A 22,630-nucleotide genomic window follows, 5' to 3' on the forward strand; every position below is an offset into this window, starting at 1 on the left:
CCATTCCTTTAACTGCGTCAAGGAAGCCAGAAAATTGTGTTCACTGATTTGGAAATTCCTGCTACACTCCCTCGCCAATTTCCCTTCTGCAAATGTGCGTTTTTTGCAGGCTTGTAAAATTATTGTAAATTACAACAAAAGATTGTGTTCAAATTTTATTCGTTCTGCGTTTTGTGCGTATAATTTTCAATTTGTTTAAGTAAAACAAACGAAAAATCATTCAAAGGAGAGGCCAGCGCAAATATGATTACCATTTTTATTCCCTTTTCCCACAACCTCGTTCCCCTCGCCATCCCTTCCACTCTTTGTCTTTGCCAATTTGCTTTGGTTTGGTCTTCAATTGGGTTTGCGTTTTGGCTTGGTTGCCGAGGCGCGTGACCGCAAAATTAGCATAAAAATCATATTGGCCATGTGGGTGATACGAAGCGGGAATTCCGCCATTCCACAAGGACGAGGGTCCTCGAGGTCGCCCCTTATGGGGTCTTAAAAAGCTAGCTTTTGACGCCAGTTAAAGTGCAAAAATATTGTCGAAAGAATGGTTTTAAATGAGAAAAAAAGAATCCCTTTAATATATTTTAATAACCGTTCAGAGGATTTTGGCTTTAATTTAAATTCATTTTACTGATACGTTTCGTTTGTAAGGATGTATGTCCTTGAACTGCTGGGTAAAATGATATTCTGACAACTTCGGAAATGTGTAATTTATGTGCTTTCTTTTCAACTGAACTGAACTCTTAATTATAGTGTTATTTGATACATTTATTATCCCGTAAATTATAAAATTGCATAACTGCATAAATGTGCTCACTATATATACTTAAAAAGATATTTATAACAGCTTTACTATTTTATTTTCAAATTTGTTCATTTCCCAAGTATCATCTGCGGCAATACGGCAAGTTATTTGAAAAAAAGCCTACTTCGAAACTTTATACTCGCAGACTTTTCTCCTTCCAGACACTTGCGTGCATGTGCACAAATATCATCTGGGTAAATCTAGCATATTCCGCCCCGCTTCGTTACTTTCGGCCGGAATCTTTGCTTAAAACTTGCAACTTATTTTATTAAGATAAAAGTTAGACTAGCAGAGCCGAGGGGTAAAATGGCAATTCCAAAAAGAGGAGAATCAAATAAAATTTAATGTCTGCAAAGTTTTATTTTTGTCAGGATTTCGGGTGGGAGTTGCCCAACGAAATGAATTCTTCTCTTCGGTTTCAATTGCCGACTTTTTCAGCCATCCTTCAGGCGCAAATCCTCCCGATTTCCCGCTCGCGAATTTTATGTTTGCCGCAGTGCAGAAAGCACAAGTAATTCAATTTAATGCGACCTTCTGTTGCCGGATTTTCTCCGCTGTTTTCCGACTCGTGTATGATTATGAAATGCGCCAGCGGTCCGAAGACAAGTCCCTTTGTCAGAAGCGGGCCGTCAAAAATATGCCCACCCTAGCTCAATATTTCAGTAATAAAATTGAATTAGCGCCGGGGCTATATAAAAGATCCAATGCCCAAAAGAGTCTCTTTGGAAACCCATTCGATTACCCGTTTGGTGTTTTTTTTTTTTTTTGTTAGCCTTTTACTCACCCTTGAACAACTTCGCCGCGACGATTTGGATATAATTCCGGATGTTGGCCATATCGCAGATAGACTTCGGTTTGCTGTTCCGCGCGTGAATCGAATGTGAAGTAGGTCTGCAATGGGGAGATAGAGAGAAAAGTTCGGGATGAGTGGACAATGGCTGAAAATCACGTATACGCAGTGTGTGTGTGCCCCCGCAACGCCCACCTTGCCCGTTCTTGCTGATGAATTTTGTCAATTTCTCTCCAGCTTGGCTCGGCGTCAGACAATTGCGTGACTCGCCGTGGCACCGCCTCCCTTTCCACCCTCTTTTCATTCCATGGCATGCCGCATGGAAATGTGCAATGTCATTTGCCCTGCCACCAACGCCCACATAAGACTCCGAGTTTTCCCTGAGCCTCTGCCATCCTGTTTGCCTGTTGTTCCATTGCAACGGTTGCCGTTGCCTCATCAGCGCTAATGACGTGCTGCAGTGACGTAGGCAGCTGCCACGCCCCCATCGCCGCAGGCCGCACCCAACGCCCACACAGCTGGAAATGGCCAAAAGAAATGAAGGCGAAATGGGGGAAAACACGGGGGCTACAAAAGGGTAACGAACCAAGATGCCTGTAAAAAAATATTCCAGAATAATAATGGTTAAAACTTATTCAAGGCTGCTCTTTTATTATGTGCGCTCCCATCTTTAAAGTTGATTTAAACTACTGAAAATTAAATGGCCAAGACATTGCTGCGCATTCGTTATTATTACGTTATTAAATTCTTTAGTTTTTCTATGGATGTAATACCATTTCGACTGAGTGTGTCTTTCGCTTGGAAAGTTTCACGACCAACTCGATAGGCTAAACAAAAGCAATGATTATTGGCAATTTGTGAGCTTTGATTCGATTTGGTTGCTAATCGAATTCATGCTGCGCCATTCCCAAAATACATTCATTTCAATTACGGATATCAAAGTCGAAATTATCAACGGACAGCCGCAAAAGCGATTTCCTTATGCCCCGCCCCGCCCCGCCACACCTTCCTTCCACCTGCCGCAAAGTCAACGTCATGGCTATCAATTTACCCCGTTCCCAAATTGCTCCGCCGGCCATGATGGCCACATAAACCTCGTTGGCCATTTTCCATCGTGGGTCTTTCAGGAGGATTGCGCCGGGGGATCGGAATTGGTTTCACTGAGTAGGTTGGTTCCTCGGCTGGCGGGAGGGGGGGGGGGGGCGTAATGCACATGTCAATATTAAATGCGTTACCGGCGTCAATGACGTTAGCGCCACTTAACGATGTGAACAATGGCAGACACAGGCTCGTTTCGATTTATCCAGATGCTGCTCACGTGGATACCCATCCGCTCTGGCCACCCCAAAGATAACCCTGCTCGGATGCAGTATATTTATGCAGATGTCTATATATGTGGTGTGCTTACACCGAGGGAAAAATCGAGAGTTCAAAGAAGTCTTTTAAATATATATTTATCTACCTAAAACTACTGTCAACTATGCTCAAAATATTCATTTTCTGTTTGCTAAGCCATGTTATAAATGCAATTGAGCGGTGAACTCACTGTTTTGTTTTATAAAAATAACTCATCGTTTTATATAAAATATTGTTATTATTTTTTGACACCTCTCTGTGCAGATTTTGAATGCTCTGCTGATCCCGATTCGCTTGATTATCACGATGACGATGATGGCGATGGCAGTGGAGATTATGCCGATGATTTCCACGGTCGTCCTGCCGTTAATGTCCTGACAAATTTGCGCTCGAATAAATTAAAATTTCAAACTGATTTGTTGCCGCCTGCTCTTTGGCGTCGCGTTTTTGTGAAATTATTTTTGATTTATTTCGCATGGATATTATGTTAATGCGAATGCGAAATTATTTCGTTTCCTCTGCCGCCACTGGGCGATGCTGCTGACTTGTCGCTCATTAAATTGTGTTATTACATTGCCGGAGCTGTCGCTTATTTTTATTTATTACTGAATAATAATACCCCTGGCCCGCCAAACCGACGCACTCGCGCCGAATAAGTGGTAAAAAGTTCTCGTCTGCTTAACGCAAAAACAGAAAGCAGAAAAAAAAAAACGAATACAAAGCGCAGCATCCGCCAACTTTCAACTTGCAACTTCCAGCGAGCTTGGAGAGTTTTCATAAATATTTATGACTCCATTAAGGTGTGCATAAGACACACTCTGGAGGGTGTCCTGTCCTGCCGGAGGACCCCGAATCCTGCCGCCCTCTCCAGCTTGTCTGCTCCGAAGCGTGGAGCATGGAGTATGGAGTATGGAGCATGGAGCGTAGAGCTTGGAGCTTGGAGCACTCATTCATGGCTTTAGTCGGTTGTTTGTGTTTGCACATCCATGCAACTTGTTGTAAGCCCGGCCATAAAGCCAATCGCCTGCATCCAATACGCACTGCGAAAAGAGGGGGCAACTATTTGACTTTGGGATTGAATGGAACAGGAAGGCTGGAATAGAGTTATGGATATTCACGGGGATGTGATTTTGAAGGCTATATCATTATGATGGAATGGGGGAGATTGGAAATTGGTTTGGAGATTAGCGATTGGCATGTGCAAATGCTTGGAAGGAGTGTATAAACTATTCCTTATTCGCACATACCAAAATATATTTATTTAAAAATTTTCCATCCCTGCAGATCTTCCTTAAAAGTCAACAAACAAGTTATTGCTTTTTCTGCCACTTTCCCGTCTAATAACAAGCTTTATTGTTTTACTTTTTTTTTGGGTATAATTTCCCTCCATCTGTTACCATTTGCTAGCTATGCATATTTCAAGGGTCCTCCTTCCGCCCTCGCCGAAAAAAAATCTCCATTATAAATATTGAAATTCTTTATGTGACATAAAGAACTTATCTTTCATTTTATAAATGCAAATACCGCATCAAAAACGCGGCAGCCAAGCAGTTGACAAAAAAGCAATACAAAAGTACAAAAAAAAAAAAATAGTGAGGAAAATCTGAGGGAAAATAGCAACGAAAAGCGAACGGGGCAAAGCTAAATAGAATTCAAGTTGTGAGCTAAAAATTCACATAGATATGCGTCTGTATATATAATCTGCTGTATATATATATCAGCAGGAGGAGACTGACGGCGCCAGCCAGCCAAAAAGGATGCAGGAGACAGGACGCAGGACACGCCGACAGACGGAGGCCAGACAACAGTGCAGTCCACCCTCGCCATAGACGTTCCACCCACTCCTGAATAATGCATGCAAAAATACAGAAAAGGAGAAAAATAAATATAAGGAAAAATAGAAAAATAATGCACACACACAGGCTGGCAGGAGTATCTGTGTGTATAACTCTCGCTAAGTGCGAAAGTGAGTTGCATAGATGCAACCGAGCAGATAGAGCAACACGGGTCAGGACATGGAAGCAGCGGAGCCAACAGGGAGCAAGGATGGGGGTCGGCCCGGGAAAAGCAGAACGGGGGGGTTCTGGTTGGGGAATGACGGAGTGAAAAGGGCGAAGACAGGCTACCAAGACTTGTGTGCTGTAATATTTTCCTTAAATTATGTGATAAATATAAATATACAGACATTTATACGCGCACACTGGGAAAAATCAAGTTAAGTTTATTAAATGGATAGTCAAAAGAAGGCCAAATAGCGGGGTGTATAATATCCTAAAGGCAATCTAGAATTATGCAATTTCCTACTATACATACACATTGTCGAATAAGAAAAGATCTAACTTTGCTTTTTGAGCTCTGCTCTTCTGAAACTTATTCTCACTGCACAACTATATTTCTTTCGGTGCAGATATATATATCTAAGGCCCGAGAAATATGCAAGGAACCAGGACAAGGGGACTTTTGTTTATTAGTGTAAGTGGCAAGACTCTGGCGACAAAAGACAACAGACGGCAGGACCTCAAGGATGCCCGTCTTTGTTGCCACGGCAGTAATTGGAATTCTCTCCTGGCTGGAGCACAAAAATGAAAAGTCCCACCGAGATCCCGGCCGAGATGGCGAAAGAAAATGTCCTGCTTGCTGGCTCACCTGATCCGTAAAGTTGTCCGTGTGGAAGAGCACCTTCACATAGCTGGTCTCGCTGATGAATGTCTGCGGCTGTTCCGCCTCCCCGCAAAACATTCCGGGCTCTCGGCGATTCGAGACATCCGTCTTGGCATTGCCATCAACAATCTGCAACAATGGATGCAGGAAAACTCGATTTAGTATGTCGCGTACGCCATCGCTTAGCCCACGATATAAATTAGCCGCGACACATGCGGCGCCAATAAATCAAGAGTCGGCCACTGGCCGGCCACACCCACCTGCAAGTAGCCGCCCTCGCAGTGGGTTGCATTCAGCAGCTGACCCACTTTGAACTTCTTGAATCGCAGACGCAGCACAAAGTCGCGGGGCGCTCCCTTCAGCGTCCGGAAGCGGTACCAGCAGGTCAGCGGACGACCCACGTTCTGGTTGCTGACCTCCGGCGAGCTGATGTCCTCGAAGATGTCCACCGTCTTGTTGCAGTGATCTCTCGATACGTCCGACGAGCTGCCACTGCCACCGCCTCCACCGCCGCCTCCTCCGCCGCCGCCTCCACCTCCGCTGCCACTGCCACCTAAAGAAAGAAGATTCAAACAAGATATTTATTATTTTGCAAGATATTAAAAGTGCAATTCAAACGCAGATATGTGTAATTCAAAAATTATATTTCTGTGGCATGTGCGATTTATACTAAAATATAACTATATTACGTGGTAATGAGCTTATAACATTAAGAACCAAAATTTAGTCTGTAATCTGGTGATTTGAATCTTGTTGATGAACTCCCAAATTGGCCAACAATGTGATTCACTTTTGAACCTTAATCGCCTCATTTCGGTTGATGAAAGCTTAAAGTCGTGCTCTAGATTTTCGGCTCGGATAACGTGTGTGATGCTTTTTGCAAATCCCAGCAACGGATTCTAAGTTAGTTGCATGTGGGCATGCTTAACCGCAGGACTAGGCTTATTAATCTCTAGCCGCCGCTTACTTGGGCTTTTATCTAAAGGAGCAGAGCAACCAGCTGCAAGCTCCTGCGGCCGTTCCTATTCATTGTGCTTAATTTATACAGCGAAATGCATAAATGACAAAAGGACATTGTGCTGAATTTGTAATTCAAGTCTGGCTGTTAACAATGCCACCCCATCACGGTCTTTATTTCTAGCGAAGGGACTTCCCCCCCATGCAAAAGACGCAGACTTCGTTGTCCCTGACTGTGACAAAGACCAAAAAAATGTGAGAAGGTCCTGCCACGCCCCCTCCAGCGCCCACTTTAGCAGTCAAGGCGCGTAAAATTTTGAGGAGACCTTTGAGAAGAACCGAGGAGAGAACTGAGAATTCGGAAGGAGAATCGTGTCGAGAGCTGAGTTTTCGCGTCGAGTGTTTGTGTGGCTTGGCTTATAAATTACCCCAAAGGCGAGTGCATGTCCTTTGCCGAGGATCTTTTCGCCTATAATGCAAAAATATTCTTGTGCCCAACTTTTTAATCAGAGAAGCGAACTCGTTGGGATTCTGGGAGCTGGCAAACAAGGAGGTTACGTGACCAACATTTTTTGTCTTCGCAGTTTTTATCAGTTCGCATTTCTCTGATTGTTTTGCTGTTATTTGCGTAACTTTTTGCCGTTCTTTAGTTAAATTATGAATGACAAATGCGGGAGGAATACACAAAAGTACATTTATTGGGTACAGTTGAGGACAAAGGGTGTTGAAAAAAGTCTTTCACTTCCGCCTTTGCGCGCTGTCTTTCATTGAGTGCTTAGCCTAATTAAACGAACTTCAAGGATATACTGAACCACCACCCCTCTAATTGAATCGGGCACATAATTAATATGAGAGAAACTTTTTACGTTTAATGCAAAAGCTGCCACACACAAACATCAAAAAGAGGATATAATTAAATGAATATCGTACAGTTTAATTTAGATTAAATCAGCGAAGCCACAAGAGCACTGGAGGATGGAGCAAGGGGAGAGCCAAAGGATATCGCCTTTGTGTGCGAATCGATACACGCGAACGTACGTCAGAATTTTGACGAAATTCAATAAGCTTAGCTGCAGGCAAACCCACGGAACCACCCATCCGGAACCACTGAAACCAGCAGCCCATGTCGCCACCTCCCGCGCGGCATGTGGTCTGGATCCAAGGATACCAAGGATCCCTATCCTGTCCTGTGGGTTCCTTAAGCCGAAATCAAGAAGGATTAGGCGGTCGACTGGGCGGTAACACTTTCGTGCGGGGTGAGTTGTCGGTGTCCTGGCTGATGGAAATCGCCGAAGGCGACAGGCGAGATGGCGTCTAACAAATCTGTTTAATTTATCAGCGTTTCATTATGTAATACACATTCTATGGAAATGCCTCCTACAGTGACGCCTCATTTATCCGCCCACCCCCTGCGGGTTGCCTGTCAAAGATAAACGCGCAAATTGTAGCTTCAAATTCAGCTTCTGGTAATTAGCGGTGGACGGCTAAGTTTCGAAGAGATAGGAGACTGAAATTTAATACGAAATACAGAAATCTTGTCAAGTATTTGCTAAGGGGAATTTGCAGCATTGTATTTAAGAACCGTAATCATCTCAAATGAAGGGGAATCTAAAAGAGAATCTCGATGTAAAAAAAACTGAAGACCTATTTCCATGCACCGCATTCTCAAAAACCCGAAGAAAGCAATGATGAACGATCCTTTAAAGTTTCTGCAGTCTTTGGCTAAAAAAAAAAGGAAAACACAAACAAGCCCATCACTCAGCCGAGGCCTTTGGCCCCGTCAACAGTTGCAGTTCAAAAAGAAAGCAGACTGAGAGCCATGATTTAAACACTCGCCAAGTGCCAGACGGCAAAGTCCAACTGGTGGCACACTCACTCACTGGTTAAGCCTTAAGTCGCCTTACAGCCTCCTACCCACTTGACTTGCTCGGGTGCTCCCCGGGTCTCGGAGCCCTCGTTCTTTGGTCCTTAATCTTCGTCCTGTAAAGTTCACACAACTATTGTCACATGCGATACACCCACTCAATGGGTTACAAGACCATTGAGAAGTTGAAGTCGGGGACGGAAAAGCAACAACGACTAGAAAACAATACGTTGTAGAAATGTTACACAGAGAAAAAGGATAATTGCCTAAGGCCAATTATTATTATGGCCAATACTCGTAGAGAATTAAAACATTTTCAATACGACTTCAACTCAGAAAGTTTTAATTTACCCAAAGTAAGGTATCCAAATTTTCCAAACACTCAACCATTTTGCAAGCGACACCAGTAACTTTTCTCTCTGTGTAGACTTCAGTTTAGCTTTTACTCCCTTTACCACTTTTTCTACTTTGGGCGAATCGATTAGATGCGCTCGGGCGATCTGCGAAGTAGGAAATACTACTGGACTCAATCTCCCTGCTTGCCCTTATGGTTCCCGGTTGCAGCTTAAAGTAGAGCTTCGATAATGCTGAAAGTCGCTGGTCTTTGCATATCTGACTGTGCCCCATGTTGGCCACATGTTGATATATTGTCAACAGACGCACAACGCATTTGTCTACGCTTTTCCTTGGCTTTTCGGTTGGGTTGGGGGCTTTCCCCGCCCTCTGACTTTTGTGGATCCCTTTTTTGATAAAGGTTGACAAGCGTTCCGCCCGACCACACCCTACGCCCCCGCGCCCGCGCCCGCGCCCTTGTCAACCGCCATTGAGGCCGTGCCGTGGCAGACATGAAAATCGATTATGAAAATCGTTTGTTCAACATTTTTCACGCAGATACGCAGCAACAGCGGCAGTGGAAAAGCGGATGTGAAAATGGAGGAAAGAGCGGGTAACAGATCGAGAGCTTTTCAGATGTCGCTGGCTCGTAGATTTCCCCTTCTTTTTCTTTTTTGCATTTGCATAAATATTTTAATAGAATTTCAGTCCCTAAAGCGGCTTTCACTATTTTGCAGCTGAGTCTGCTCCCAAAACCCCACCGCCTCACATCAAGATTGATGTTTAATGTGGAGCTTGGGTGCTGAGAAAAGGGACGAATGAAATGAAACGAAATTGACTTATTCAAATAAGTGATTTACCACTCGACGACAACGAGGAACCCAAAAACTCGTAAAATACGGCAACAACAATAAATTTTGCATAAAATTGGAAAAGGAACTGCCAAACAGCAGCACTCAAAAATTGTTCAAAAACTTACGGCTGGGCATCAAAAATTGAAGTGGGGCTTCTCAAGGAAATAACTGACAATATTTGATGGGATGAAAGGCGTGGGGAAATCTTTAGATATATTAAATTTATACGGATACATGAAACATGTCAGGGTCAGAAGTTACTTGGAAACCAATTTGAATAATAAGAGATTGACCCTTAAAGGATCAATATGTTTGCAAAAGAACTTGGCGTTTCTTAGATTCTAAAAAAAAGGTTACATATTTCTTATTGCTGGTTTTAGTTTAAGTTTATAAATTGGTTGTATATTGCTAAATTGAAAACATACTCCAATTGAAGCTTTATCTTTTTTCCAATACAAATTCCACAATAATTTTATTTATTAAATAACTTAAAGACATTTTCTTTAGAGGCATTCATCTGTTATTTCGTCCTTTTTGTTAGCTTGTCCACTTCAAGGATATTAAGATTATCTATCAGCGCTTGGTCTCAATGTCTGTGTCCCTGCCCATTAAATTTTGCAGTCAAATGAATATAAATGACCTGACGCTTTAAATACTAATAGCCAGCAAATTCTCTCTTATCGGAGCAAAAACATTTCTCAACATTTTTCCCGTCACTTTTTATCTCGTTCGATGTTCATTTTTTTTTTTTGCGTTCTTTGTGGGCAAAGAAAGAACTTTCGAACAAGACAATTTGTTAAAAAGGAAAACTCCAGTTCGGCTGCGACCGTCGCTGATAGATTAACTGTAACGGTGATGGATCATTTACTTAAATTATTAAAATTGCCTACTCAAATTTCACACCCCACTTGAGAGCTAAGTTATTCCCCACCCAGTACTCAGTACCCAGTCGGTGAATGATTCACTGACTCGCTGACAGACTGATTGAATGCCCAATGATGAGTTCTTGGTGGCCGGGAGTTAAGGTGAGGTAAAAGGGAACGCTTCTCAGTAGATTCGCATCCTAAGCCGAGCAAATCTGTCAGATCCAAATAACAGCAAAAACAAAACTCTGAGTTGGGCGATAAAAACATAAAATATAGCCCAGAATACTTTTCGAGAGCTTCATATCGATATACTCTGCTTCAAACGGGCTTGCCAAATATTCAGTAGATTGAAAATATATGCACCATTTCAAAGCTTATTTATTTTGACAATTGTTTTCCTGCACAAACTCGAAGTCAGTTGTGGGTTAATCTAAATTACAAAATAAATTTAGCATACAACTGCTGTTTAGAGTATCTGTAAACTGTCGTTCTCACTTAACAGATTTTCTCCTTCTGTGCTTTTCTTCTGTTTTGTGATAATTTTATCAACATGAAAATCCATTAAAAAGTTTTCTCGTTCGCATTTCAGTTTTCGGGGCAGTTTTTGGTTGAAATACTTCCACAGCAAAGTGTATCGGCTTACTTTGCTCTTTAGATCCTCTCTCCACGATTGCTCTTCCGTTTATTTTTTATTTGGGTGTCCTTTGCGCAAAGACTTCCTTGCCAGGGTCACTTTGTGCTGCGATGCGTAAAAGTTTCCCACCCCTTTTTTTTATAGATTTTATTCGGCCAGACCCGAGGGCCATATTTGAGCGGCGACCTTTTACACTTTTTATGCTGATTCTGGCAAAATTCTGCTGCAAATTTCTCCTTGGGCGGGGGAGTAATTTTTTGACGTTTCATGAATTTCTTTTTACACTTTTTGGTGGGTGACAACTGCAAAAGAAATCTGAGATTGAGACTTGGGGTTTTCCTTCATTAGTTAAATAGCCGTGGTCTAGGCCAATCGACTGCCTGGGGCTATTTGCTCTGCTTCCTGCGCAAATGAAGGGTTCGTTTTGAATTTTCCGCATTGATTTAAACAGGGAAAATGTTGGGAAAACTCTCATCAGCATGGGCACACAAAAAAATGTTGTACCGGAGGCGAATTTTCCCGAATTTATTTCTTATATCGAATATGTCAGGAACAGTGCAGACCCAGCATCAATCTTTTGGAAAGCATTCAGGAGCAGGAAGCTTCACAATTCTTTTTGAAATAAGGGTAAAAGGTGAGGACGGAACTCAAAGTTTCCTCCTGACAAGTTCATCAGCATTGCTTGCTAAAGCAGGAAGTAATTTAAAATAAAATTCATGAAAAAAAGGTATTCGAGATTTATATTATAAGAGAGAGTATAAAAGGAAAAATGTAACTACTAGTTAAGTTTATTTATACAGATATATTTCACAGATTTACTTAGTAATTTGCTTTATTGATTTTTAATAACACTCCCGCAACTCTTCCTTGTGAAATATTAACATCATTTTAAACAAGCTTAAGCCGCTTTCATTTGCTATCTACAAAAATCTTTGAGTAAAGGGTGCGAATCCCCATTTTGTTGCTGAGCTCCAAGCCATCAACTCAGTACACAATTCCCTAATCTGCCCTAAATCGCATTATAAATATTAGAAACATTCCCCCTCCCCTGGCGTTCGTGCCAGACCCATTTGCCATGATTAATTACAAGGTATCAGTACAATTTTGTTATCCCATCAATTTCAGGCAACTTGGGCCACGTTTCCCCGAAAAACACTACCCTTGCCGCATTTCTCCCGCTTTTTCCGAAAGTAACCAACGATTTTCAATAAGCAACAGCAACACAGAGCAAAAACCGCATCTTGCTTCGAGCCAAGTTGGAGCCTAATCCCCCCAATCAAGCTGTTGACCTTCAACCCAAAATGGCTTACATACACACACATAGCAGAGCCCAGACACATGTACACATGTACATATGTATATGCCGAACTTAGTCAGGCATGAAAACGTTTTCCCATTTGGCAGCAATTAAAGAGCTTCAAATGAATTTATATACACATCCATAAATTAAACGAGTCCTTGCTCCGCTCGCTCGCTCGCTCGCTCTTCATTCATTTCATTTAAGTTAATTAGATTCAATAATTTTGAGGCCTAAAGCGTAGAAATGCCACACAGTCCGGCTATCCAGAGTGCCCTAAGTCGAAATGGCTGCTGCGTGCCCGAAATTTCTAAATAGCCAACATAAATTGAGATTTATATGGGCGCTTAGGTGGCCATGATGGCCTGGTTCTTGGTCCTGCTCGCCGTTCTTGGCCCCCATTCGGATGATGCTCCTGGTCCAGGAGCAATTGAAATTTGCCAATTTCGTAGATTTTTATGTGTATGCACTAAAAATGAAAATTTAACGTGCCCATAAAGGGACGGAATGTAATGACCATTGAAATGCTCTCTAATTATTCTTGACGATGGTAACTTGCAAGGGAGTTTTGTTCATTCAAAATTGTTTAACTGTTTACATTTTTAAGTTTATTTTGTTATTGCAGTGTATGCACAACCTATTTGAAATCTTGAAAAATATTAAAGTTATATATAAGAGTTTAATATCAAATATCGTTTATTATCTTAACGTCCATACGTTTAACAATAAAAATGGCTACCATTTTTTCACTGCCTACCCACTTTCCGTGAACTTTTCACAACGGAAATCCAAAAAGTTGATGGATAAAGCACAAAAAAAAGAGATAAAAATTGGCTACGTATATTAAACGCTGCGGAAATTGTTTCATCAATTTGTTAATAAAACGCTCATACGGGCAGCCGCAGAGTGAAGGAGTAAGAGAGACGAAAAAAATGCGGGACAGAGGCAGCAGAGACAAACGTTTGACTTAATAAAATAAATTGTATAAATTGAAGTCTGTCATTTTGAGATTCCCAGGCGTAACATCACAGCCCCTCACATAAAACATAACAAATTGCATGAAATTTACGTGGGAGCGGGTGAGTCCGTCTGTGTGTGAGTGTGTGTGTGTATGGAACACTCCCTGGAAAACCCCCGGAAAATTGTCATGCATGGCATGAACGTTTCGCCGAGTAAAATGGAAACTGGAGGAGCAACAAATTTCCTAGGCCTCCAGTCCGAATGGCACAAGACAATCAAGTCAGTCGCAGGCGACATTTGCTCCTTCGGATGTACGTGTGAGTGTGTGCGTCTGTGTCCTGGCCACATCCTGCTGTTGGCCCTATTCCTGACACACGAACTCAGCTAGGAAAACACTGAGTTCAGATCACTCGGGCGAAGATGTTGCCAGGCGGCTAGATTGAGTTGTCTTGACGAAATTAAGGAGATTTCAAGCCGGAAAATGCTCTCCCAGAATTTAATAAGATGCTTAGGCATTTACTTTTTATATTTATGGAACGTATTTTATATGTGCTTGTTTACGAGTTTGTAGATCTAATAAAAATGTCTTGACTTATTTACTTATGAATACCTGGAAAATGTATTAATATAAATGGTTCGTAACTAAATGTTTTTATTTATATATCTACGGTTTCGAATGCTCTGAGCTAATCCCAATGTTAAATGACCGATTAATTGATGTCGATAGGAATGATGTATGAAGATAAATGCACCTAATTCTCACGCACATGGCCGTTGTTTTCAAGTTGATATCATTTATAAATCAACTTTATTCGTGCCCATCAATCGTCCTGGCATAGATAGACTATTTTTACGATTATTTGTGCTATCTCTCCTCCATTCGGTACATCGAAACATGCTGAGATAATAAAACTTATAGCAGACAATTTAAGGCAGAGGGGATCCGAATAAAGCGGAGGCTAAGTAAACTGAAATGGACTCGCAAGACTCACGTGCGGATAAAAATAAAGGCAGAAAAATGACAAAGGCAGCGGGAGAAGCCACGTGGAGAAATGGAGAGAGATAGAAAGTGGAAAGTTGAGCAGGAGAAAGCCGAGCAGAAAGCAGCAACAACAATGGATGCAAAGAACAAATACAAGGAAAGGCACGAGCTTGCAATTTAATACGCAGATAAACACACACAAAGAGAGCATTCAAGTGGGGGAGTGGAAAACTCACCGCGAAAAAAAGGAAACATTCTGATGAGTGGAAAATGGCAAAGGAAAATTTTACTATATGTTTAAGTTCTAGAAATTAAGAATAAGTTCTTCATGCATTAAAAAACAGAACTTAATAATAAATAATTTATATATTGTATTATTCTCCTGTCCAAGATATATTGACTACATTCATAAACTGTAGCACACTTTATGGCGTCATCTTAAGAGATAGCTAGCATTTTCTTTCAGTGTTCGAGAGGAAGAAGCGAAAAGAACCAAGGCAGATAATGAAGTCGAGCATGGCACGCACATGTCTAAATTTATCCACGAACTAGGTAACCCCGCCCCATTCATCCCGCCCGCCACCCCCCGCAGATCAAGCGATATCGGTTGAATGACACGACATGCGATGCCTAGCTCCGGTTTGCCACCCAAAAACCGCCTCCATCATCGTCGTTCCGTCGTTGTTGTAGTCGCGCTTGTTGCTGATTATGTTGATGATGCATGTTGTAATGTTGTTTAGGCTGATGTTTTGGCATACAATTGCTACCCGTTCCCTACTCCACATGTATCACCACTTTCCGCGGACAAAGCAAAGCCGGGCGAATGCAATTTGTAGCAATTGTATGGCGTATAACCACCCCCCCTCCCTCCCTCCACGAAATCCAAGCCTTCAGCCATCTTTGATGTGTTTGACAAGCTCTCCGGGGAGGCAGAGGCCGTGGTTTGCCATGCGAGAGGTTATTAATATTTATACGGCTCTCTCCGAAAGCAGACAGCTAAAGCAGCCGCAACCGATTAGAGCGGGCGTTTAATTTGCGGACGGTACAATGGGGCGTATGAGCAATGTTAATGTTGATTTGGCTCGCCATTCGTTTCCCTCCCAGCTAAGTAGCTTGACAAAAGGATAATGCTTTCAGTTGGGTAAAGTTTGGCCTTAGCTAGCGGGTGCTAAGGCCTAGTTTAAAGACAACTTTAAAACCAGTTTAATGGAAAAGAACTTATCGAATCCAATGATTAAAATATAAATTTCGGTAATAGCAGAGTATAAGCTACTAAAAAGTGCCTTTAATCCATCTATCATTTCATCAAATTTACAAATTGCAAATCATTAATTACTCAATAAATATTTCGTATTCATATGTTCATACCAGAGACCAAACCGACAATTAAGGACTTTGAGCAACCTGCCCCATCTGCCGACCTCCTTCAACTTCGAGTTTCCACTTTTCCCTGCATTTTAATTGCAAATTTTCCACAGACTCGCCGCAGATGTGTTGACTGAAGAGCTTAACTCAGACTTGGCTGCCGAAAGAAAACTTTTGAGACTAATAAAAGATTGCTGATACGTGCGAAAGAAATATTCATGAATTTTCATGAAAATTAAATTAAAAAACTTGTTTCAAGTAGCGGAGAAGGAAAGGGCTGCTGGGTGAAGATCTTCCTTTGCGTAATAAACAAGTTAAAACTCTAACCATAATTTGGTATAATTTTTTGTTGTTTTTTTGTTTTTTTTTTTTGCCCAGAGCTCGTTGCAAGTAAACAAGAAAACAAAAGCTTCATAAATTCAAGCCGCAGCATATGTGTCCTCCCCCACCGCTTTTCCAACTATTGTGGTGTTGGCTACAGTTTATGGAAGTTTTTCCCTTATTTTTGTTTTTTGTTTTCTTTTGTTTTTTTTTTTTTTGAGTAGCTTCCTCAATTGCGGCTTTTGGCTTTGGCAACATAGTTAAGATACAAGAGCCAAGACAGGATGGTTTTCCCGCATTTTTCCCGGCAGTAGGCGAAGTTTTGCTTTTACACTCAATTACAATGCACAAAGTTTGACAGGAAATTACTGTATGGCAAAGTTGTGCGTGTTTTTGTGAGGCTTTTTTAGCTCGCGCAGATCCGCAAACCAAAGCAGCATGGTTAATATGATATATTGTACAGTTTTGATATCTGTCCGATATAGAAATCATATATATTCTGCAAGAGAAACCTTCGATAATTGAGAGAGCAGCCAGTGAGAAAACTAACAACGTTATTTGCCACATAATCCACGGCAGGGGGGAAAATATAAGTGACGGAAATTTCCATAAATCAAAGCTATTCGTGCATATAAATAAATCAAATCAAAGGCTGCATAATCGCAAGAGCAAATAAACATTGAGAGCGCTGCACAAAGCTGACACGGATACAAATTTATTTCAATATTTGCTTTAACAAATTGCTTAAAATCACAGAGCACACAAACCCAACCAAACACACGCAAACACACGAAACACAAAGAAATTAATAAAAATTTATTGCATTTGAATTTGTCGCTGCATCCCCGCTGATATAAAACAATTACTGAGGCACCAACAAAATGGGGACAGCGAAATATTTTTATTGCAAATGGAATGAAAACAAATTTGATGCGTACGCATAAAAAATGTAACACCCCGAAAAGCCAAATAAAAACAAAATGCGCCTTGTTTCGCAAAAAGCCGTCGGTAATTTTTTCACCTAGAAAGTTTTAAAAATATTATAAATACATTCCGCATATCGTGCATACAAATGTATGCAATGTGCTTAAGGTGTTTCATATATTTTTGATCGGTTTATTTGAATTTTTTTTTACAAAGGAAACAAGTTGAGAAAAAAGGTAGTCAAAAATTGGTTGGCAGAACAATTGAATTGTTTGTAATGGAAAGTAAATGAAGTAAAATACAATAAAACTTAATATTTACAGATCGTTATTATTATTTCTTTTTTTAAATGTTGGAAACAGATGTGTTGGCAGTTTTTATTAAGTATTTTTTATCGAGGTGTAAACGGCACTTACATCTCAAATTTAATTAATCATATTTTATATAGGAGTTGCCTTGTCTATTTAACATTATATTGCAGTGGTTTACAATTTTCAGTAAATAATATATGTACATATAATTCTGAATCTTTTATGATTGCAGATAAGTATATATATACCTCGTTTTACAATATTGACTTGTGGTTTTTGTGTCCCTTTAATTTGGCATATTTGCTTATATGCATTACAAAAATACATTATTCTCCTAATGTTTTTCTTTAATCAAACTCCAGAGCCAATTTAACTTTCCAAAAACAACCCTCGATGGCCCGAAATTCCCTGTATAGATGCAAAATGATGATATGTACACACACCCACTCAGCAGAACTATACATATGTGGCGAAGCCACGGGCTTGGGGCAATTACCCATCGTTTCATTATGAAATTTATCGTATTACGTTGATGAAATCACTTGAGGAGATTGGGGGGATGTCTTACAGCTTGCGCTTCCATTTCGCTTAATTTCCCCATTGGCTGATGAATCTATATGGATGTGGTGTGCACAGGCTTTTGTGGGCGCGTTGTGTATAAGTCACATTTGCTGCTAGAATTGTTTCGAGGCCAGGATTGCGGTGCGGCGGGCTTCACAATTACAAAAGGATGCGGAAGGGTCGTTGTGCGAGAGTCTGGGCTTGTGTTCATAATTACACATGAATTTCAATATCCTGCGGCAGCTTTGGCTTTTCTCCACGAAAGCCCTTTGCCACATCCTTTTGCGCGCCGTCAATATTATCCTGGCTCCACTCCCCCCAACTAACGACATTTGCTGTGTTTGGCGTGACTTTAAAACGTTGCCAAAGGACTTTAACTAGGCGCAACAAAAGGGTTTTCCCATTTGCTTTTCCTCGCACTCTGAAAACTTTCCATTTCCTATTTCTATTTGCCAAAACTCTTTCCACTCGAAAATCTTTGGCAATTTTCGTGGTAAAGTTTTTAATGTACTCGCCTTTTGTGTTCTGTGGTTCTGTGCTCACTGTTCACTGTTTTGTATTTGTGTTTTGTATTTGCTCTCGCTGCCCGCCCTGTCAAGTGGGCGTGGCAGTTTCCTTGCGCCTTGTAATTGAGTGTAAGCGCTAATTGGAATTTTGATGAAGTTCGGTAGAAATTTGGCAACAGTTTAGGTCGCGGCAGCAGGACGAAGGGATTCCGGGTAGTTCGCAATTATGTAAGTAGCAGTTGAGAATGTTTCGAATTTCGTGTGGTCGCTGATTGGTGGGAAGGCGGCGAGGGGAAAGGCTTAAGTAAGTGTGGAAAAGCTTCTTGTAGTCGCTCGAGTCGGGCATTAAGTATACGCCATGTGGAACGACTTGAGCCCGTCTCGAGAGTTCGTATGCCGGCAATTGATAACTCGCTGGCAAGAAATTTAAGTTTTCGTACAACTTTCCACCGGAATCAGCCGAAAAATGCATATCAGCTACTAGTTCCCGAAGGCCACAGGGGAGCCAAGAACTTTGTTGCCAGAAGGCGTAGAACTCATAATGGACTCTTCCAGTTCTTGGCAGTTGCTCATGGAATACTTACATACACCTAACAAATACTAAAACAGCAACTCGAAACCGACAAACATTAACCAATTGCAAAAAGTGTAATAGTGATCTTTGTTTCATGGAAGAAATAACAAAGCTGTGAAAATTTATAATTATTAATAAATCTATCTATCTATTACAAAGAAATGCTTATTAATGTTCATGTTAAACTTGAACCATTTTCGCTCAGTGCACTATCACGCAGGCAAACAAACAAGGAGCTGTCCTTGTTTCAGCTTTGCTTTTACGGCACTCCTTTCTGTGTGTTTGTGCTGCACCTTAACCAGGAAGTTGTGTGTCATAGGAAGCACTTGTGTGACATAATAAAAACTCTCTACCTGTTCCATGCTTTTTTATGTGTTTGGACCAGGTGGTCCTTTCTATAGCATGCTGCACTTTGTGCTTTGTCAACAACAACAGCAATGCCATCAACGTCATCATCAAGCGGAGAACCGCAAATGTTTTTTTTTTTTTTTTTTGTTTTGCTAAGCCAAAGTCAGTAGTTCATACATGGGCTTAAGTACATATGTATGTGCCGCAGGACTTCCAGGAGCCCAGTAATAAGGAAAAAAGAACGTCCCGACTGCTGTTAAGGGCCCCTTCAAGATTTGGATGAAAATGAAAATTTGCACTTCATTTCGCATCAGAGCTAAACATTTATAAATGCTATAGATAGTATTCAATCTTTTCTCTTTGCAATTTTAAAAAATATAAAATAACATGAATCGAGTATAAACGGTTTAATTGTTGAAATAGTTTATCCTTTAAACACGAGTCCTTTTAGTTGCCAGCTAACTCATTTAGGATATTTCTTTTTTCCACTTTAGTTCCTTGACTAATTCCCGTACTAACTGTGTAAATATATTTCATAATCCGATTGCTGAAATACAATTTGTAATCTGGCACTATTTCGGGCACCTTTATTCAGATTTAATAACATTTTCCATGTTGATTGCCAGAAGTATCAGTAATAGCTCTGATGGCATAGCTTTGCCGATATTTTTTCGCTCTTTTGCCTTAGAGTTATGGAATTATTTGCCATAACCATTTTAATCCGCTCGTGAAACTCTAAGCTTCACGAGATTTAAGCTTTAAATCTGCAAATGCTAGCAAATCCCGTGGCCAACATGAAATAACCCCCGTGCATTTGTTTTGGGGTTGCACTTTCGTTTTGGGGAACGGGAAGCGCTAATTGAAATGTGTTTGCCTTTCCTTTGGGGCGAAGTGTAAAATGGAATTCTGCTTGACGGGCAGAACGAGTTGCTTTGATCAAAGGCCCTTCCTTTGGAGGTCCCCGTTTTTTTTTTTTTCTTGGGGGGGGGGTCTTTGCTTACTTTGAGCAATCAATTATCAAGTTACAGCCGCCAAAAAATCCATTTTCGCAGCAGAATTCGCGGCAATTAAAGTTTGCAACATGCGTTGTGCCCAGAACCCCTCCGTTTTTCTCCCAGTTTCGTACTGAAATTTGCATAGTTCAAGGGCTTCGTTCCTAACCGAATGCCCCTCCCTTTTGGTCCTTTTTCCGCCTTCGCCCTGCGTTTTCTATTTCCCGGATTCGTGGCCTGAAAAGGCTCGCAAAAAATATGAAGTAAAGCCAACTGGATAAAATTTAGGGCCGTGAGGAGGCGTGGCCCTAAAATGAAATTGTTGCTTGCCTGCAAAATTTGATTATGCCGCGAGAGTAGTGTTGTGTGCAATACGTCTGTGGAAAATGGTTGGATGTTCTATGTTCTGCCTACATCTGAGGGCCAATAAGCTGCTGCTTTGTTTGGCACAATAAAAGTAGATGCATTTAATTATAAGCTTGTAGAGGAATATTTAATATAACCTATATCACCGGTCGATAAACAAAGCAAATGGGTTGAAAAATCGACAATTCTATACATTCTTTTCTGCTCTGGTTGCCAAGAAAAATATGTAATTTCATTAGTTTAAGTAACGTTTCGAACACACTCGCTTTGGTTGCTTTTACACACCACCTCCGACCTTTGTAGTCCTTAAAAATTACCTTTTTTCCGCAGTCAACTCCACACCATTCGCCGGTTGCCAAAAACAAACACGAAAAAACCGGTCGGAGAAATGCCCACAAAATAAGCTGCTGTTTGACCAGAACTCACAGCTCCACCCAATATCCATTCGCCCGTTCAAACAGAAAGGGAAAAAAATGAAAAGCGAAAAACAGGAGCGTGGGCGAAAAAAGGACCTTCAGGTGCAACAGCCTTTGCGGTTGGCTCCTTCGTCGTTGCATGTAAAAATCCCTTCAATGATTAATGTAATTTCACGCGCCACTTAACGTTATCCCTGCAAGGACATTATGCTTAATTGCAGCGTCAGTTTGAATTTAACTGAGATTGCCGCTCCTCAGCCTCTGCATCATTCCATTTTCTTTTTGCCTCCATTGTTTCTGCGGTGGATTTTTTCTGGGCCTTGGCCAAAAAGGTGCCGTGCAAATTTATGAAAAAGATTTGCCTGCCTGCGGCTATTTAAAGTTAAAAGGGCGCACAATACCGCTTCCCACACACACACACACAAACACACACGAGCACACTTCATTTGCCTTGGAACCGCCTTGCAGTTACCTTTTATGTGGCCATCTCGCTGGAAATGGGTTAATTGCATAATTTGCGAATTTCACGTGCAATCTGCGGTGCTCTGAGCTGGCCGGGTAAATAAGAAAAAAGGACGTTATGCTCAGGCCCCGATGATGTGAACGCCGAGCCACGTAGCCAGGCTGGAAGTCTCATTAGCTGGTAATGGGGCATTTTCGCCAGCTTTTCATCACTCGACGACCTTGATTAAATTTCCCGATATATGTATATAGTTACCTGTAAGAAATAGAGAAGATATTTTAATTAAAACATTGTAATTTCAAAAGAACATTATAAATGTATTTATGACTTCAAATGGAAATCAATGTTGATTCAAGCTGTATTCCTAAGCGCCCATTTCAATTTTAATTTGTTTGAGCAACATCGGAGTGTACAGAAAATCGATTTTATACCAAGACCGAAATCATTTTCCCCCTTTAGCTTGTTGGAAAAAATCAACGAGGTAACCTTTCCACTTTCAATTTTTGCCAGAAGCGGGAAAACCTGAGCACAGGTCAAAGGTCTAATCAAAGTCCTGTGGTCTAACCTGCAATTCGGCTCCCTTTGGCCAACCCATATCCTCCCTTTCCATCGCCTCTGTCGATTACAGCTCAAATTTGCCCAGCTTTTTCTTTTATTTTGCCATGCGAGTAGATTGTCGTTTTATGAACTCGCAAGGACCTGCATTTGGGGCTTGACTTTTGCCTTTTTGCGGTGAGCATCTGGTGCTCTTGGCCTGGTCAATGCCAGCATAACAACAACAACAACAACAACAGCAGCATGGACAATAAAAACGGCAAGAACAAGTTTATCTAAATTGCCATATAGACTGCTGCAAAGCTTGTGGCCTGCGGTTAAGCTTGAACTTCTCCCAAAACCCTCGAATTGCCCCACCTTCTGTCCATATACGTATCTGGATCCGTATCTGAATCTGTATCTGTATCTACGCCTTCGTTACGTATTTGCTTTTTACATGCTTCCTTTTCAAGTTGATTTGGGTCAATGCTGTTTGTTTGCCATTGTTTTCCTTTGCTGCCTTGTTTTTATAACTTTGGCAACGAGTTGAGTTCGTCTATCTCCTCTCCTATTAGTTTTTTTTTTTTCGGACACAAACA

The 22,630-nt window shown here is 41.2% G+C and overlaps 1 protein-coding gene across 2 annotated transcripts in view; it reads right to left on the reverse strand.

The window, feature by feature from the left end:
- CG34370 (uncharacterized protein) overlaps positions 1–22,630 on the reverse strand; it is a 52,492-nt gene that overhangs the window by 12,052 nt on the left and 17,810 nt on the right. For both annotated transcript variants that reach the window (NM_001103934.2, NM_206199.2), the window contains exons 3-5: positions 5,864–6,156; positions 5,589–5,732; positions 1,581–1,687 (exon numbers count right to left, since the gene is read on the reverse strand). In NM_001103934.2, coding sequence (NP_001097404.2) covers positions 1,581–1,687; positions 5,589–5,732; positions 5,864–6,156 — 544 coding nt within the window. The remainder of the gene's footprint in view (positions 1–1,580; positions 1,688–5,588; positions 5,733–5,863; positions 6,157–22,630) is intronic.

This window comes from Drosophila melanogaster, chromosome 2R (genome assembly GCF_000001215.4).
Source record: "Drosophila melanogaster chromosome 2R".
Taxonomy (NCBI): domain Eukaryota; kingdom Metazoa; phylum Arthropoda; class Insecta; order Diptera; family Drosophilidae; genus Drosophila; species Drosophila melanogaster.